Source organism: Colias croceus, chromosome 8, assembly GCF_905220415.1.
Source record: "Colias croceus chromosome 8, ilColCroc2.1".
NCBI lineage: Eukaryota > Metazoa > Arthropoda > Insecta > Lepidoptera > Pieridae > Colias > Colias croceus.
The window spans coordinates 9,209,460-9,231,027 of NC_059544.1; the positions used below are offsets into that span (position 1 = coordinate 9,209,460).

A 21,568-nucleotide genomic window follows, 5' to 3' on the forward strand; every position below is an offset into this window, starting at 1 on the left:
GACATGTGCCATTATTAAAACTGAGAGATTTGTAGTAATTTTCATTGAATTTCTTTAAGAATATTACAAAATTGTGTTTTTTATCAGTACTATGTTAGCCTTGTCAGTCCCCTGGAGGCCAAATCCAGAAAATTTAAAATATCTCACAATCTACTTAAAAAAGTGGCTGGCCCGATTTGGAACAATATATTCATTAGATTAGCTATCACATACACCCTAATTTGTAATAATCTGATATAAAAAATATAGTAAACAAAATATCCTTAAAAGTTACCCCATTTTTGTATAATCACCCATATATATATATAATAATCAGAACCACCAATTACTTATGTAGGTATGTTGCCAAATAATTTTTATATTATGTGGTTACATAATATTACTATGTAAATTATGTAACCACATAATATAAAAATTAATATTACTATTGTAGTATTGACATGATTTTAAAAGAGCAACTATGGAGTTTCTTGCCGATTCTTCTCCATAGATACTGATTTCCGAATCGGTGGTAAATGTTAAAAAATGTTATGACGATTCAAAGGAGCTTTTATGAGAAAATAAATAAATGTTTGAGTTGAAACTGAAACCTTTATTTATTCAATTAGAAAATTCTTCTTTCCGAAAAGGAATGAGCACGAGGTTCTCTCTGCTCAGCTTTAAACACATATTTAAAAAATCAATTAAAACACTATTAAAGATCTTTAGTTCCACCTTTAGTAGCAAAACTTTATCATACCTAAAATTCATCTATACCCTTGCAAACCTCGAAATAATCCAAATTGAATACAATAAATTCTTATTCATAATATCAGTATGCCTTTATTTCCTTTAATCCAATTATTTGATCTAGACGTAAACAATATACATATATTACACGATAGATAAACATAATAAAAAAGCGTGCAGACAAAGTTATGTAAATCGAATATACATTTTCACGGATCACCGTCAATGTATTTCAACATACGAGCTAACAAAAATAAACAGAATATATTTTTAATCACGATGTAATCGACTAACGAAGATCGTCGATCAGGTGATTTATTTTGAAGCTCAACAGATCTAATAAAAATCGGTTAGGGCGAGCGTACGTGAACTCGAGGGTTCCGCATCAGTGAATACATGATTTTTCGCTCAGTGTGTTTCAGTGATTATGTGATATCTGCTTAAAAACCTAAATAAGATATAATTAAATGTGAAAATTCTATAATAATTGTATTAAGGAAATTGTTTTTTATTTACGGACTTTGTTTCGTGTACAAAAAACCACATTAAACAAGAGCATAGAAATCGTATCAATGTGGTTTTTAACTATGTTTATTTTAAAGAATTAGAGACCATTCGTAAGCCTTAACAATTGTTTAAGAAAAAAATCTTACTACTTATGAATGTTAGAGTCAAGAAATTCATAAATTAAAAGGGAATGTAATTGGCATGAATTATATTTATAGGATTGAATAATTTCCAAAATTACGAGCATTTAGATATTTCTTTATATTTTTTTTCATACAAATTACGATACGGTACCCCAAAATCAACTTTCCCATCGTGTTTACACGTTAACTGTAGCCATTAACGTCGGCTCGATAGCGAGTTCCAATATTAATTTGTTACGGCATTAAAAGTACATTACATTCATTTGGGAGATTCGAAGCAACAAATTTACACGATAAGGTGTTGATAACAACTGTATCGTGCGGGACAGGTGATAGCGCGGTTCTCTTGCGGTTGCAATTTTGGTTATAATTACATATATTATTAATAAAGTGTTTATGCCACCACAGGATGTGTGAATAATTAATTCGTAACAAGCATTCCGCCCACGTATACAAAGAAATACCCGCATATTTTCCGTTCCCGTGGAATTTCCTACCAAATTTCGTCCAAATCGGTACAGTGGTTTAGGCGTGAAGGAGAGACAGATAGACCGACAGAGTTACTTCACGTGCGAGTTCAGAGCGAAACTAGAAAAGATTTGTAAAACTTACAAGGGTCTGCCCTTCCGAGTCAGATTGAACGAAAAATCTGACTAAATCTATCTTGTTTTTGCCAATTGCCAATAATCTCATTCAAACTTTAACAAAACTTTGTTTAATAGTAAAAAACAATAAAAAATATTTATTACTAGGTCTATTTTCTATAAACGAATGTTAAAACTTGATCCTATTGCATAAAAAACCACTCATGAATCATGATAGCCATAAAATGAATGTCTCATCTAAAAATCTACAATGTTCATATCAACGATAATTATACTTAGTCTTAATTCTAGCTCAATGAAATATAACGTCTCTATTTTTCGTTATTTATCTAGTTTCTAAATCAGAACAACAAACATCACTTCTCTTATATTTGAAATATAAATAAAAATAGCAATCCATGTTATTTGGTGAAACTACACAACGTTATGTTTCAGGCTCTATCTCCTATCTAGCTTCACTATTTGAACATTCCGATATTGAGAACGTTCTGACAATATTTTAACGAAACGAACATTGTATAAAACTCAACAATTCCATCGTTTTGTTAAGACCTGAGAATAATTTTATTAATTGAGAATAAAAATAAAAATTAAATGATTAAGCTGTACCGCATACAAATATTTTTCAATCATGGATACATTTTAAGATACTTTAAATTTATGAAAATTTTGTTTACCAAAACTAATAAAAATAACAGGTTGAATCTGTTCCTTTAAATAACATCGATCAGCCAATTAACACTTACGCCCCTTACCAACACCCGAAACTTCCACCATCGCTTATTAAACACATATATACCAATAAAACTGATCATTCAAAAGCATCCAAACTCCAATAAAATGTAACACGTCTCCGTACTCACGTTAAGCAACAAACGAGGCGCGTTAAGTGTTATTTTTAACCGTCAAATCGCTCCAAACATTAATGTAAAACAAACAAAGATCAAACACGACGTAACGCGCCGTATTTATAATTAATGAAAAACAAGCTGCTCTTCTACATTTCAGCCAGTCGATACTCGGCCTCGGGTGAAAAACTCCTCTTTTTATTATTATTAACTAGCTGTGCCACGCGGTTTCACCCGCATTGCTCCGGTCCTGTTGGTCTTAGGGTGATGATATATAGCTTATAACCTTCCTCGATAAATGGGCTATCTAGCACCGAAAGGATTTTTCAAATCGGACCAGTAGTTCTTGAGATTAGCGCGTTCAAACAAACAAACTCTTCAGCTTTATACTATTAGTATAGATAAAACCCATTCAGTTTCTAGATTAGAACATCTTAAGATTGCAATAAATGTAATGTTTATTTTTTTCACCAGACCACTTAATCAAACGGAATTTATGCTTTAATATTAATTCAACTTATCTCGAATTGGATAGTTTTTGCGGACTGGCAGAGATAAAAAGTGAATTTACATTAATCATAACTTTCAAAGGAATCTTACGCAGCATTAAAAGATTTACATCGTAATAATTCGACTTAAGATAATAGATTAAAGTTCTATGTATGCAATATATAATCGTCATAAATCATAAACTTACTTATAGAATTCATAATAAAGTCCATAATAAAGCTTTTTCGATTTAATAATAAACTGGTAAATAGAACCAAAACTTACAAAGTACTAGGATTAAGGCAAATATACTTAGAATGCAAGGTGAAATAAACTTCTTACGTTCTAATCTTTTTAATTGTTTAATCCACTAAAGAATGCAATTAAAACATTTAATAGCGCTATAAACGCAAACTCTAACATTTATTTATTCAAATAGACTTCCCTTTGAAGCGCTTTTGAATCGTCATAATACAGAAAGACGTTATTTCCCACCGGTCCGGAAAACAAATACTAGCTAGCTTCTACAATGAAGAGATGGTAAAAAATCATATAAATGGGATAGAATTTTTCATCCTTCTAATATTATAAATGCGAAAGTTTGTATGGATGTATGGATGTTTGTTACTCTTTCACGTAAAAACTACTGAACCGATTACAATGAAATTTAGCACACATATAGAGGGTAACTTGGATTAACACATAGGATAGTTTTTATCCCTGAAATCCCACGGGAACGGGAACTATGCGGGTTTTCCTTTGCAAACGCGGGCGAAGCCGCGGGCGGAAATCTAGTATATTATAAATGCGAAAGTTTGTATGGATGTATGGATGTTTGTTACTCTTTCACGTAAAAACTACTGAACCGATTACAATGAAATTTAGCACACATATAGAGGGTAACTTGGATTAACACATAGGATAGTTTTTATCCCTGAAATCCCACGGGAACGGGAACTATGCGGGTTTTCCTTTGCAAACGCGGGCGAAGCCGCGGGCGGAAATCTAGTTTTAAATATACTAAAACTATTGTTCTCAAGACACAACACGAAGATGAAAATCCATGAAAATCCATAGAGATTTTCATCATGCACTTAGTCATTAAAAAATAAAAAATAAACGCAAACTAAAACAAGGTCTCATTAATTCCCATAAACGAAGTCACCCTGGCTGCTGCAGGTATATACAAGTGCTCATCGAGTTTTTAATGGCATACACGTTCTTTCCTAAAACGCCCCAATGTTATATTTCGGAACCATCAACGTTCGAGAGTTTCGCTATAGTGTAGTTTGTCTTGACATAACATATGCTTTTTCTTGAAGACCCCTATGTCGCTATAGTTCGCGATCACTAGTTCTAAAACTGCCCTATAATCCTGCCACTCCTTACCAACTAATCCTGGCACTTACCTACATCCAGCCAGCAAGCACTGCCGGTACATATCGCCACTGGATTTGGCCGTGAACTGGTGCCTCGTGAGGTGGGTGTTGTGCGAGCTGTTGATATCATATACGCTCTTCTCTTTATGGCCCCAATGTCGCTACAGTTAGAGACCACTAGTTCCAAAACTGTCCTATAATCCTGTTACTCTTTGTTTACTAATCCTGCCATTCACCAACATCCACTTTTTGTTGTAGCCCCATTGTCGCTACAGCTCAAGACCATCAACATACCAAAGCTGGCCTATAATCCTGCTACTCTTTACCAACTAATCCTGGCACTTACCTACATCCAGCGAGCAAGCACTGCCGGTACATCTCCACGCTGGATTTGCCCGTGAACTGGTGCCCAGTGAGGTAGGTGTTATGGGAACTATTGATGAAGTAATGCGCGAGGGGCTGGTCCATATCGTCGCAGAGGTCGAGTTTGTTGGGAGCTACTATTGGATTGTCTTCGGACATGAGGAATCTGTAAAAGGTATGACTTTGTAATATTGTGGTATTTAATTAATGGTGAGTAAGTGGTGTACATTTAATAAGGATCTGTAGCATTTTGACCCAGCTTAATAATTGATAGGTAATCGAAGCAGATTTTTCAAAATAATTATCTCAAAATGTTAAATATCAAATTGATTGCCTGTAACTTATTGTTCATTTAAACGACGACATGAAACTTTCGTTGCGTAATCTTTCTTACTTTAATGCAATTAACTGATCAGCTACTAATTGTTAAATTCACTTAGGCATCAAATACGTTACCTCTGCAATATACAAAGAAGTTAAATCGATACCTACTTATATATTAATAAACAAACTCCGAACATTATAAAAAAGTATAATACATCATTTAAAAAACAAGCCAACCGTAGGGCGGCTTATCCCAAACAAAAGGTTCATTAAATGAAGCTCTTTATCCCGTTTAATATGTTATCATACCACATCGACCTTTTACAATATTTCAGGCAGCCCTTTAGTTATGCTTATTGCGGTATATGAAGCCCTTTTTATTATAATACTGGCACAAAACAGAACAACAACAATTTATAAGATCCAAGGATTTCTTTTGAAATCATATGTGAGCAAAAGGAAACATTTTTGTAGAGGATCGGGACAACGATATATTATATCTTAGTATACAATTCTTTAGCGATAATACAATGCAGTGATTAAAAAAATCTATCTGAACATAACTGAACATCTATATAACAGTATAATTATACATTTTTACAATTTTTTCATCACTTGACCTTTTCAGAAAAGCTCTAAATTATAAACTTTACATATTAACCACTTAGAAAATAAATAATTGGCAAAATGTTTATTCACGCACACAACTGTTAGAGCGGTCCCAGATGACAATATTATAATTTGTATCTCGTTGAGTTGAATGAAATAAAGCAAGTTTGTAAGTTTATTTATTTAAAGTATTCTCATAATGTCTGATTACATATTTTGAAGTGAAACTTCTTTAAGCTCGCATTATAGCAATACTGTCACGTCATTGACGACGATTTTGAAACCTTTGAATCTTGCCAAAGCAGTTTCACTTGAGACACGTGTGCTCAGCACAAATGCTCTTCTTTTAACTCGTATTGTTTGATAAATTTCATACCCTTCAAAATTTACATATAATAATTCTAACATGAATTATTAAATGAGTTTGAACTTATACTGAAATTAAGTTGTATTTAAATTTATTAATAAGTTCGTGCCTTCGCATGTATTAAGAGATTCGCCAATATAATTGTTTACCTAAATAATTATGATAATTATTCGAGACGTCTTAACTTGTAAGCAATACGATTTTCAATCTCGCTTTAATTTTAATATGATTAGTCTACGTTGATATTGAAGAGACATAATAATATAATGGTACCATATGATTAATTTTAAGTAGGTATCTGGTATAATTATAGGAACTTGTAGTTTCCCTTGAGAAGTTTTTAGCGTAGTGGGGAAATTTTGAGCATAACGTTTTAGTAGGTACATGTTTACTTGCGCAAGCTTCCCCCACTACGCTAAAAAGTTGTCAAGTTACCTGCTAGAAACTATACCTTTTATTGGCTTAACGCAATGATTGATAAATTCGTTTTTTAACTCTGTGAAATATACACCATATCTACTAAGGTCGTGAGTAAATCAAAACTACCTGTTTATTGGATCCCCAAAACATTCCAACAGAATTAGCGAAATATCACAACCACTTTCGCTGACGCTATCCACATACATACCTCAAAAACCCGTCAAACGTGAGCTGCGACCGTTGCTGATGGTACTTATTGTGCTCGTATATCCGTATGAGATCGTTCGCCCGCTGCAGGTCCGCGTACGGATGTAATATCTCATTGAGACGGGGGTCCCGTTGGACCACGTTAAGGAACTCCACCAGTTGCGTCGCGGAGAGGTAGGGTTTGCCGTTTGTGCTGTTGAGTGGATACTGTATTAATTTTCATCATCATCATCAACAACACAATCATCATCATCAACATCATCGACACAAGTATTTGTTCCTACTGTGAAATTGGCCCTATGAAATCTAAGGCTATATAATTCAATATTATGGTCTGTGTTAATAGTGAGGACAATTCATTGCAGCTACTTTCTATAAATAAGATTAGCTTACTTTGTAAACTTTTTACTAAATTGCATAAAGATTTACATCAGCAGCACAGTACATTACAGTGCATTAAAGCTTTTATCATCATCGTCGTCGTCATCAACCCAGTATAAACTTTGCTTTGAATGCCACTCCCTACCTTTTTCCTCAATAAAAAAAAATCGTGATTACCAATTTCCAAAAGTTATACCATCAACAAGTCTTACTTACAGTCCATTAAAAATATTCAACACCTCGGTCCTCTGCGTGAGGCTCTTGTAGAAGCCGAAGAAGTCTTCAAACTGGAACTTGGACTGGCAGATGGTGTCGTTCTTACCGGTTGGTAGACCAGACTCACTGAGCGCCTTCTCTATCCTCTTTTTGTCTTCTTTGCTCTGCGCGAAGAGCCGAACGATACTGGGAGCAAAAGAAATAGTAAAATGTGAACAATTTTATGGTATATGTATAAGATGTAAAATAAGGCAATTTCTTACACTAAAAACATCGACATAATAAATAAATTTGTTTTATATAATAGATCGCTAAATGACTTATACAGAAACATACAATACAAAAATAAACATAATATACTCTTGAAAAAAAAAATAAAACAAATGGGAATATAATGATAATAATCAGGAATTCATTGTAGGTAGAGGAATGCTTAATGTCATCAGTCAATATACTGAGAATTCCTTTGTTCTAGCTCCTATGCATATAAAGTTAATCTGCCATCAATATGAAACTTTTCTTTTAGGAGTAATCTCAAATTATTGTGCTTGAACCAAATCACACTGAAACATTTTTTACAAATCTTTATAATCGCTTCAGTACTTTCGATAATTATACGAGCAAACTGTAATAAAAATAAAGTGATACATTAAAGAAAACATCGGTCTATTTTAAGAGCTCGTTTATAAGACGATACAAATACAATAAAATTTCAAACGTTTCGGTAGGCGTCGTTAATTTTGTATCTTTAGGTACTTTATTTGTTTTTCTTTCCTTTCTCCCACACCTTCATCATTATCGACTATCAAACCACTTTATTGTAGACGCAATTTAAAAGTAAACCATTAGTAAAACAAACAACGCACCAACTGAATGTAAACTCATTGATGGTTCGCAAAAAAGATCAATCAAACAAAATGGTAACTACATTATAGATGAAATATCTAAAACTTCCTCTGTAAAATAAACAACTTAACTCAAGTCGTCTGTTGCTTCAACTATATTTGTCAAACTTCGTAATATCAACAAACCGAGCTTAAACATTTCCACCCTAACTTACCCTGCTACATTGTACGAATATCAAAATCCTATTAAGATAGATGCAACAAAAAGATACAATACCGACAACTAAAGATTATTACAGTAAAAAAACGATACTTAGCATACCGAATAATAAATGAGAGAATATTACAGTCCCCAGCACATTTCAAAGACAAACCTTTTAGAGTCAAGTCAGAACGAAGATAAACACCTAAGGAAATATTTATTTACGTTATTCCATTTCTCCGTTACTGTTACATTGAATAAATACATCTTTAATAGCCCTTCGCTGAAACTCTCCAATATGCAAGTTCGTACGTTAGGATATTTGTAAAATTCTGATCTTTTTAGTGAGCTTCAGAGAGACTCGCAAATCGAATCCGAAGCTTACAAAGAGAGAAATTTAAATACTCGTACGTGGTTTTTAAAATGCAATTTCTTCCGCACGTACTTTTTCAGCTATATGTCATGCTAATGTGTGCTCGTTTTACGTTAACTGTACTAATCATTGTGAAAATTCTTTTGGATATTAAAATATGAGGTTCCTTTTCATTTTATAGCTCGCTTCAAAGTCCATTATTTATGCTGAGAACATTCGTATTTTAATTAGAAATAAGAAATATAAAGGAAAAATCTGAAAGCGCTTTTAAACGTGACGGTTTTTACTTTGTTTAAAAGGAATAACAACTAAAGCCGCAAATAAATACAGGAACATTTAGAATTAACCCGCATACCTCCACAACATTTTTTGCATTGTGTCTTTTAATTTGGGTTCTGTCATTATATAATGTAGGTACTTTATCATGAAACAAAAGGTGTAAGTATTATTTATTAATATTCTTATGTGCGATATTAAAAAAAATGTATAAATATTAACCAATCGAGTTAAAAAACCTATAGTGTATAAGCAACTCCTTTGAGCTATAACAAAATAGAACACGCAGACCATGGACGAAGTCATTAGTGACAAAAAAATGCATTGGACTTTCAGCAAGCGGTTAGGCAAATCAAGATTCGTATTTGCATCCCAATACAACCTTAATCGCTGTTTATCCCAACGGCGACGGACCGGGTAATGTTTACAAAATGGCGACGCCACTGAAATACTCAGCGAATACATTTCGAAAACCCTGGCTGCGTTTAATTAAATGTTTGACTTGGATAACACGGAATAATGCGCAACCAACGTAGTCCTATTATTTGTTCTGTGTAAAAACGTTTTCGTAAATTAATCTGATGGAATTCTTTAACTTTGTGATTGTCTTAACTTCCTTTCTCTGAACCCTTCTTCTTCGCTATACACAAAGGTACTCATTACGCATTCCCATGGTACAAAACGTGCTTCTCTTCTTCTTCTTAATATATTAATATTAAGGCATTAAAATTTAAAATATATCAAACACAGCGGCGCGATTTCATATGCGAGAAACTTCTTACATCCTAAACAGTGAGCGAAAAGAGGATTCCCGATTCCCGAATTCCTGACCGAATTGAAACCAGCGAACCAGAAATTTAACCGTCTTTACCGAAAGCAGTTGAAAATCCTTTCAAACGCCATTGTACTGTATCGATTGCCGATTCCTTACATAGAGTACCGAGGCATAGAAAAGCATATTAGCGATTAAAACAATCCATTATCCTTTATATGGCAATCTGCAGGAGGTATTAGCTCAGCGGGGCGGCACTTTATCTTGTTATATTGGAATACGCAAGACGTAGAGGGCTATGAAAATGCCAATATATAAGGCAACATATAAGAATTCACAATGCTTACTTTAAACTTTTTACATATAAAAGAATTCCTGTAGAAAAGTTTAGACATTGTTACATATATGAAAAGTTCCCTGACCATTTTCCAACTTGTAACAATAGAGAATTGGTACGAGTTTCAGAAATTGAGACCAGCTTTAACTTACTCGACAGAAAATTTCTTCTCTTTCGCGGTATTATGATGAAATTTTTATTCTAAAAGAGCAATGCCAAAAAGCACTACATGTTACAATTTCTGAAATATATTTTTCTATGTAAACTATTTTAAGATACACTTGAAAAGGGTTTTTGTGGATCACTTTACACAACCCTGTTCAGTGAAATTGTTACATTTTAAGGGTACTTGGTGAGAACTTAAAGGTTACCTTATACCCATTCGATTAACATACACCTTCCGCGAAATTTGACACGACTTTTTTCATCTCGGGCCATTAACTCACTCACTTTTAGTATTTTTATCGAGTTCGTCACCTGAGAAAAAAAATTGTTCTTCGATATATTTAGGCTGTAATTCAACACGTTGGCCAAGTGTGTGTGTACCTATACTTGATGAGTTCTCATAAATTAAATGATAATAGATTTTTCAGATGATATTAAAATTAAATGATTATCTCAAACATTAGAGCAAGCTAAGCTTTTTAACTGTTTTAAGTGAACAACATGCAGAAAAAATAAATATCAATACTTTTACACGCGCAGTCTCAAACCTTCAACATTTTAATATACACCTTACAATTTGTTCTTTATTACTTTCAACACGATTTGTATAATCTATAATACATCTCCATATATCTGCTGTGGAATCTAATTGGCAATGAGGCATTACAGCGCGACAGACGCGACGGTATTTAATTGTAAATTGCTTGTTGCTTCCCACTGCTAACTAACTTGGCTTGCAATTTGAATTTCACTCAAGCCGCCACCTTCTGTTTGCTTGACACGTTTATTAGACGAGACCGACACTTTTTGTAATATTGCAAACAAAAATGTTTTATACAATTTACGAATTATGGGCTTTGTGGTACATTGGTTAACGCATGTGTAGAGAAGAGATTCCGGATTAGATCTCGACAAGCCCGACATTTTTGTATATTGCAAACTATTGTAGATTTTCTCATGATGTTTTGTACAATAAATGGGCTTTTTTTGGTACATTGGCGGAGAAGATTAGAGATGTTTCGGATTCAATCTCGGTAAGAGAATGTCCGTCTAACAGGATCCAAGATGCTGATCACCAACTTTCCCGTAAAACAGTTCGATAAGTGATAAAAATGTATACCTCAATTAAAATATTGATTAAAGATACATATATTAATTTATATACAGTACGTTCAAAATATTTATTTTCTTTACAATCCTCCCTCTCCCTAAAGTTAATTATTATAAGTTACATACTGTACAATATATACTTACTTTATTTAATCTTCTCTCTCCCTAAACTTTATTATCTTCGAAAAACATCATATCAACATAAATCTCCACACATCATTATCCAAACTCATAACATGTAACCGACACTTTCGCCCTATAAAAATTTCATATGAACCTTATAATAATTTCATCACTCGAAATACTCAGCCATAAACAAACTAACTAACCATAAAATTTTATGAAAGCCATTACCAAGACTTGATTAAAGAATACAGATCTATATATATATAAAAATCAATGCCACTTTTCGTTGTAATTCCATAACTCAAGAACGGGCTCACCTATCCAAACCAAATGCTTAGGATTTGGTCGGCATATTTAGTAGATGGTTTATGTGAAGTTTGCACAAAATCGGTCGAGCGGTTCCTCATTTGTCACATTTTTTGTAATAAATGAATTCAATAGAAACTTTTTTCACAGAAACTTTTTTGAAGTTTTGTTGACAGGAGTGATTCAAGAGGAAAGTTTTAGTATATAATTTATTATATTTTTGACAAAGCGGGCGAAGCCGCGGGCGGAAAGCTAGTTAATTTATAAAACTCAGACATCGCGTAAATATGTACTCGTTAAATTTTATGTGGTTACACCAACTGTATTTTACATGTTTTTAATTCAGTTCTCATTAATTAATTAATACTATTTGATAAACATACAGTATTCATTACACATTTATTTTAAAATAATAAATATATTAAATTTAATGAACGAACCATTTTCAATAATGAACTAATTTTTACGTGTATAAAATTTGAAACATTATTTCACATATTAATAAACTGGCTAATTAAAATAAACCTCATACAAAAACCATCTTCAGCCTCGTTTATAAAAGAATACACCTCGTAGACATCTATTAGATACTTAAACGTAGTTTAAGAACGTAGATATGTAATAGATACTTAAACGTAGTTTAGTAAAATACAAGTATGTATGGAGCATAGAACGAATGTGGAATAATTGTGCGGCGACCCAAAAGGAGCATCAATTGAATTCGAGAAGGGCACGTTCTAACTGTAGTATATGTTACAAAAAATATATTACCTATCTAATACTAGTTTTAGATTTAGACTAACTTACTAGTGTCTAATATTAGTGTTAGACTTCTTAGTGACTAAAAGTTACCTACTTATTTGAACAATGACATCCTAATATAATTTATAACTTTTTTAACATTTATTTGAATTGACAAAATAAAATGCTTGCAATCTCGTGGATAAGCATTAAACTAAACTAAATTAAATTAACTACAATAAATCTAATTGCAGTCACCTCTGCCACAGAATAATAACTAGCAGCTAGCTAACTCTGCTAGAAATGTTTAAGTTTTATTGCTACGAACGTATTGACTATTGAAAGCTTAAATAACTTGAACTACGAATTCGTAGTAAGTGTAAGTGTTTTCTTAAAAATATTAAGAAACAACCACAATTCAGTTTAAATCAAATATTAAAACTTTAATCCATTCGTCTTTTAACACACTTCACTTTAAATACACAATTTAAAAACCACCTCGATAATCTGCACCGTTTTCTTTAAAAAATACTTTACAATTGTATTCAAAAACTATTCAGCATTTCTATGTAGAATTCAATATCTCATTAGAAAACGGTGTCAACGCTTTCTCCACAAAATCCAGCATCTCAGGATGTTCTAAAGATGCAGACTACAATGAGATCGTACACGGCTACACAAACGCCCCGCTGCGCTCGAGAAAAACTATAAAGCAGCTTCTAGACGAAAATGCAAGCATGACGCGTTTTTCGTGCTTTGTCATGCTGCATGAAAGATCACAAAAATCAAATCATGCATTTCACAAAGTTTGCATTCAACCTCAGTATATGATATTAAATGAAATTAAGTTATTTTATTGCACTGAAAACAATCACATGAAAAGCAAATAGTAGAGGTACATTAAAAAATTAGCAAAAGCGGCCTTCTCGCTACGTAGCGATGGTATAGCACATGAAATATTCTACGCTTTTGCATGTGAATCAGCAACTAGCACGTAGTTTGCATGTCTTTTATGTCAGTCATCGATAGTCTGTCCACTATAAGAATTGCTTTTTGACAGCTCGACGAGTGATACCAGAAGTGATGTACAAAAGGTTATCGATTGTGATACTATTTAAATTATAAATTTTTATTATTTCAAAAGATATGTAATAATAAGACCACATATTTATGCATTTTATGGTAAAACTAAACAAATATTTTATTATTTGTTGGTTGTCTGAGACAGAAGAGTTTTCCTGTATCGGATACATTTTACAGAGTATTTCTATCGATTATTATAATCTATCGATTGAATAATTCTGTGTAGAAATCACTAAGTGGGCGGGGCATGTCCATGAAGTACAATAATTATTGGTATGACATTTTAACATAGACAATACAATCCTTCATAGGCGTGAAGCTGTCAAAAAGCAAATAATATAATGGACAGAGTATACACTATACACGATCATTCATGCATGCCACTACATAACTCATGTCATGCTGCATCACCGTCTAGAGACTACATTAGAATTGCATTCAGCACTTGTACTGTGTGAGATCTCGTTAACGGATGACGCGGTAATTTTTATCCCGCCTTATTTATCCTGGGAATACGAAGCGAATGCTTTAAACGTGTAGCGATTTATCAAAACTGTGTGTGATTTCAGCGAGTTGTTTATATTTAAACTGAGAAAAGTTGTTCAATAACGCAGCTCTCTAGACCAATTTATCTTTTTACAGATTTTCAAAGTTTCGGAGTTACTTTCGGATAAGGGCTACTACCAAACTTAGCCCGATTAAGGGCTCAAAGAAGTTTCTTCAGAACCATACTTTAACTTATTATTTCATATATTTCATAGCTTATAACGTAGTCCCATTTTAAACGTTTTTAAATCGGCCTGCGAGTTAGTCGGAGAGCTTTGTGTAAAAAGTTTTTATTTGAGTTGTACGACCCACAAGATCTGGTAAAACTCAGAGTATATAAATGAAGCGAGGATTTAGCAGTTTATAAAATCCCCTTTTAATTTATTAATAGAATTATAAAACGAAAAAAACTATTAACCGAAGGATAAAAAAATCGATTCTATTTTAGCCCCATTCATGACCTCATTAATATACTTAAATATAGTAAACAAAGGACATAGCCTTTTATACACCGAGTGGCCTATAAGTGGCATTTACGTTAATAGCAAGAAACATCCCTTACTTTCAAACAGTTTCCAATCAATAACCAGGAAACCTCTTACGGTGAACTGAATTTCCAACCGACGTAACGATTTGTCGAGAGCATGCTGTTTTAAGGCTGTTACAAACCGCAAACGTTAAATATAAAGTAATCCGTTGATCTTGAAAGGTTAAGTTCTGTACGACTGATTTAGCCTAATTGAACTAATTGGAAAAAAGACAAAGATCACCGTATTTACCTTTAGCAAATTAGACTGGCGATTAAACTTTAAAATCCCTTTAAGGAATTGCTTGAAAGCAGTAAAAAGGTAACGTCGTAACTCTACACTTTTTCTATGAGACCATCTTCAAAAGTACTACAGGCGCTAAGTAAATAGTCGAGTAATGAAAGTATTGAATACAAGTGGACAGTATGAACAGACAAACAAAACTTCTTAATGTACTCCATCGATCTTCGCGACCGAATACTTCTTCTGGATAGTTCGATCCATTAATAATAAAACGTATAAACGAACATACTTCGAATACAATTATTGGGAATATTGGCAACAACCCAATAAGTGCTATTAGCGGCAGTTTCGCGAAATATATTAATAGTAAATTAGATAATTAATTCCGTATATTATGAATTATAACCATCTCGAACAATCATTACACAGACGTAAATAAGAAAAATGTTTATATTCTTCCAAATTGTTTTTGCACGTCTCATTAGCGAATCGTATGAGGTAGTTAGTGTTTCTACGCGCCTTACGAATGTCAAGTGATTTTTTTTAATATCTCAACCATATCAAGTTCTCATTTGTTGCGATTCTATCAAAATCACTCAAAATATGTCTAAGATTCTCAACCATCACCACCAATACTTATTACAAACTAGTGGTCCGCCCCGGCTTCGCCCGTGGTACATATTTCGCAATAAAAGGTAGCCTTTCTCGGATATCAAAATATCTCCATACCAAATTTCATGCAAATTGGTTCATTAGTTTAGGCGTGATTGAGTAACAGACAGACAGACAGAGTTACTTTCGCATTTATAATATTAGTAGGGATCTAAAAACCCACAATTTTTACCACATCCATACACCATGTCCCATTCCCGTTCGAGCAGACCTTAAGCGTACTTTTTGTGTCTTGTTCGTCGGGATAGAGTTTCCAATGGAACGCTGATTTCAACGTGATTGGGAACACGGTTTGCCTTTGACGTCCTCTCACCGTCCGCACCTAACTCCGATTTCATTTCTTTGGACATTTTCGTTGCAGGCAATACTGCAAGTGACTTCATTAATGGCTTATTGATAAAGCGAATATTTGAACTAAAATCTGGATATTGTATTTCATTTCTTTAATGTACTCTTGCAAAAATACAGCTTTAGCGAGATTTCCCAAAGTTGAGTATTGAAAAATGTGCAATATAAAAAAATTCCTTAATTTAATACAGAGTAAATAATTAAAGCTGTAGGTATTTATATTTTTTTTATTGATATTTTTTATACATTTTTATACTTATGGTCAATTTGTATGATCCCTGTTAGGCAAATGAGCTAAAATGTATCTTAACATTAACAAACGCTAAATCCGAAAGCAGCTAATAATTTCAGAACAACACGACAAAACAGGAGAACCATGTTCACCACGAAAACAAATCGAAAATTTAATTCATTCCTACCAATATCAAATAGCGTCTCAAATCGATCGGAAAGATAATCTTACCAAAGAAACGCAAAAGAAAACCTCAACCACCTTCGTCTCAAGCGTTCTCAAAGCCACTCGTACCCGTACCCCTGTACGCCTGTCAAACCGTACTCTAGCTGAAAAATCTCACAGCTGTAATGTCAAGACAAGCTGCACTACAATCTTGGTCGAGATAAGACAAAGTGTCATGTGCCCTCTTCACAATGGGCAGCGTTGGCCCAACAAAATATCGTCGGTGTTTGCCGCCCAATGGCGATTGTTTATACCCACAATGACGGTCGATCATAGACATTTATGCCCTCTAAACTATCATGATTGCCTCTATTCGCCCAACGCTGCCCTGCGTGAAGAGGGCCCACCACGCACAAATGTTCTACAGTACAGACAATACAATTATACGACGGCCTATTTCGAAATTGTTCCTCCATTGAGAAGCTAAATCGCTTGTTGCCTTTCTTTGACAAATGTCGTAGTTTCGTGCGATATATTTGTCTTGTATCTGGGGCGTTTGTTGCCTATGTTACCGATTGGTATTATAATTGGCTCGTTTGCCTCGTTATAAAAATCATTTTTATATTTTTTTAGGGTGGAAAAAAGATCCAATTATAATTCCTATTTTAATGAATCCATCAAAATAAATGCCTTTTTTATACATGTATCCAGCCGATAAATGTAATTGTTTTCTCAACTGAGTAAATAATATCGGTGATAGAATTTATTTCATGTATACCGCATACTTGAATAAATTGCAAAATAAAATTACTTGTCACTTGAGAGACTAGGCTAGATACAAGGCCAGGTATATTTTTCTTAAATATAAGGGATCTTGTATCAATGTCCTAAATCTTACAACTAATAATATTATTCTAGCCGCATATTGAATTCGGTCTCAAATTGTAATAAAGCTATCTTATTTGCATTGAAGTTATCACTGATAAACGACCATACGCTACGAATTGAGAATCTTCGTTGATTTTTGTATTTCGGTTGAAAATATATAGCATCACGCATAACAATTCATTGAAATTTATTATTATTAGGTCTCTGTGAAAGCTTATTTTTCGACCTTCTCTAACCTTGTGGACAGATCTAGGATGGCCATAAAATTGCAAAGTCTGCCTAATAAATATGGCACCAATGAAATATAGCATTGAGGTAATAACAGAGAGTGCTCTTTGTAACTATTTGCTGTTACGAGTAGAATCTAGTTTTTCCATTTTCAACGAATCGGTTTGATAATTTTTCGAATTGGAATCCATTCGGGGCAGAATATCGGCCGTGTGCTTGACGTTATCTGCTTTGGATAACTGTTGCTCTACTTTTCGTTTTCACCTTTAACCTTTTTTGATGACACACTTTTTACAATTCAATTCACAAAATAGGTATCCAATTATGATAATCCAATTATGTGGTTGTCAAATATACGTTACTAAGCGAATTAAACTTTTTCATTATAATTTACGACAACAAAGTTGAGACATTCATCCTCTCTCCGAAAATTGTAATTTAGACGATGAAATTAAGGTGAATACTTCAAAAATTTATCATTTATAATTATTATTGTCGTTTTTAAATTAACACTCTATTAATTTAACAAAAATATAATTTGTATAACAATCTTGAGTTTTTTAGAATTTTGTTTTAGTTTAATAGAAAAATATTTTATTTTACAACATAGTAAATACAATGCAGAACCCAAATGCTTTTAGTAAAAGCGTTAACTGTACATTAGCGCATTAGCCACAAAACCAAGTAACTGTATGACGACACTAACTCATATGCAAATATCTCAATGTTTATAAACACATTTACTTAACTACTTTAAAACTCGCAACTACATTTCACACGTACCAACTAATGTAATTAAAACAAACACGGCTCTACCAAAATCGTGCGCTTGTCTTGGGTACAGTAAAATGTCGGTTATATTCACATTTGATTCTTAAGCCGAGACAGTGCGGCAGACATATGAAAATGTATTTGCAAATGGCCTACTTTGAATTCACAACTTTTTGTTTCAAATGTATTGTCCCTTTTGTGTAAAGCCTAAAGAAATGAGTGTGACAAGGATGGCGAATGATTCCGTCAACTTTTTAGACGAAGACGTTAGAGGTCACGGTGGGATTCATATTTTTAGGGACGCTTATACAAAGTGAGATTCATATCAATGGAGATCTTTAATGAATTATACATGAATGTCAGTGATATTAAACATTTCATACGAAACCTCAGTTTGAATCCAGACACGTAAAACAGTTATATTCTGCATATGCTTAGATCGGGTAGCCGGTATTAGGCTTGGTTGGAAGATTAAGGTCTTAACCCTGGAGAAGACTATATTTGTATCCACGTACGACAGACCAATTAACTTTATGTTACACAATATACGACGATGTTTTTGTTGAATCAAAACGTATATTTCAAAATGATAAAACCTGCTCTGGAGTAGGTAAGCAAAATTTCTGAACACACTTTAAAAACCTACTTCAATTAGATTAACTAATATTAAGAACTACTGTAGCACCGTAGAAACAGCGAGGTAGCGAATCAGCCTCATAAATCAAACACATTAACACAAGAAGTAAATAACCGGTAAGATTGTCAATAGCACAATTAGCACGTGTAGACGATTATGTCACTGGTCGTGAATCACTTCGCTTCATGTAAATATCCTTCAAGTATTTTAAGTATCAAGATCGATATATACAGTAAGGAATGGGAATTTTAGATGGTGATAATTTAAATTTAATTTTTTTTTTATTATTTTTTTAATTTTTAATTTTGTCAATTTCTTAAAGCAAGACCTTAATGGGTCTGGGTGGATATAAAATTAAATTTCTATCAAAAGAACGATTTACTTGTTTCGTAGATACCGTTTCTACCTAACAATGAAACACTTTTCAATAGAACATGCCGCGTTAATGAGCTCAAAAGTTCCCTAGACATCCATTATAACAATACAAAATTATTCCATCCCAATCCAGCATACCTTTAAAAGTGATTATCTCAAAAACCATTATCTTTTATGACTCGATAAATTACAACTTCCAAGTATTCTACTTCGGTAATGTAAACAAATATTACGAAGTTTTGTCAGTTTCTATGACAAACGTTTCGAATAACCCTTATTTTTAATACCTTTGAGAGCAGAACTGCAATCAGCGAGTTTTCAATAGGAGCGCAGAATCTCTAAAAGGTTAGTCAAACGAGTGGCACGGCGGTGACTTTTGTGACGATATTTTTATTTCTTTAGAACATTTTCAAGGGTGAAACCACGACTCTTTTACACGTTACCGCATAGGTCAGGTTATTTTTGTCGTATTTACTTTCTTACGCCAGAAAACGCTGACACTGCGTAATCGTTAAGTTAGACGGTAAATATAGATATGATTTACGTAAATATGTTGAATTCAACCAAATAGGTTATCTCTACCAAACGCATGAAAACAACTGCAAGATTATTTAAATTTTATTTTTAAGTTGTCTAAATATCACTTTAATATTTACATTCCTGATGGGATTAGCCTTTACCCTTTGAACAATGATAAACAAGAATATAATTTTAAGCATACGGGGACCTTTTTTGAGACCTATAAATAGCTTCAGCCAGAACTGAACTTACGTAAGCGGGTCCGCTGGCACCGGTAACTTAGTTATATCATCAGTCCGAAACAAATATACGGCGTAACCCTTTTAAAATTCTATTACACCGGGAATAATGTTATCAAATTGAAAAAGGTCCGCGCAGTGACAGGGGAGCCGTACGAGATTTCCATTAACTGACCAAATCCGAACGCCGGAAGCTATACCTCGATATTAGTATCGGAAAATGCCACAAGCTTGTATCAAGCTATTACTTTCACTATTTTTGCCGCCGAGAATAAAGGGGACCATTATTATGAAATACTTACGCGATTCACTAACAATGTGCTTGAGAAAACATCGTTGGTTGAACAAATTTCGTATTACATTATTTAAGGGAAAATCACGCAGTATATTTACTTTTAATATGTGTCCAAAATTCCTACCGTTTATGTGTGTTTAAATATTCGCCGTATTTGTAATTAATTAATCAAATATGAACCTTAACGCCTAAGTTTAAAGCTAAATTGGAAATAATAATCTAGTTATTTTATATCAAATCTCCCCAAAATTTAGAATTAGACCTTCTTAATAGTTCGTAATTCAATGGAAAATTAATTTCTAGTTATTCTATCAAAACTGATAATTAGGCAAATCAATCGAATAATCCTGAGAGACACCAAACCTGTTTGATAGCAGATTCCTATAAGTAGAAAATTGCCTAGTCCACTCCACTATTCTAGAAAATCAATAATCGCACAAAATGTTTCGCAAGTCTAGCAAACTCCGAGCAAATTTCTAACTCATTAAATGGAATTATTACAGAAACACATACGCTTTACGTGTGCAGAATATTACATTTATTATAGGGGTACCGTGGGGCCAATAAAAGTAAAGCTTGGCTTCACAACTGTTGCTCGAATCCCCGGCGTCGCATTATATCGTCTGTGAAGTTGAACGACACGATACGTGCTTTTTAATTTCCAATACTTCTTTATTGTGTTTGACGAGCTGTTATCCACAACTTGGGGTGGTTAGATGCTTGTTCATTTTTGTGGAAGCTAATAGTAGCCGTTTTATTTTTTAAGTGAGAACTTCTTTCGCCGCGTTGAGCACTTTTTAGTCAGGAAAATTCTTGTGTTAGTTTCACTGATATGCTAAATTGGCTACAAAAATATAAATCCCTATGACTGCTTACCTTTTTTTTAAGGATGTATCCATCATCACTATCGGAGTTTTCAGAGTTTTCTAAATTTAAATTTGATAGAGAAAGATACGACAA

The 21,568-nt window shown here is 33.4% G+C and overlaps 1 protein-coding gene across 2 annotated transcripts in view; it reads right to left on the bottom strand.

Moving 5' to 3' along the window:
- LOC123693950 (1-phosphatidylinositol 4,5-bisphosphate phosphodiesterase classes I and II) overlaps positions 1 to 21,568 on the bottom strand; it is a 94,976-nt gene that overhangs the window by 23,772 nt on the left and 49,636 nt on the right. For both annotated transcript variants that reach the window (XM_045639217.1, XM_045639216.1), the window contains exons 5-7: positions 7,588 to 7,773; positions 6,992 to 7,183; positions 5,047 to 5,229 (exon numbers count right to left, since the gene is read on the bottom strand). In XM_045639217.1, coding sequence (XP_045495173.1) covers positions 5,047 to 5,229; positions 6,992 to 7,183; positions 7,588 to 7,773 — 561 coding nt within the window. The remainder of the gene's footprint in view (positions 1 to 5,046; positions 5,230 to 6,991; positions 7,184 to 7,587; positions 7,774 to 21,568) is intronic.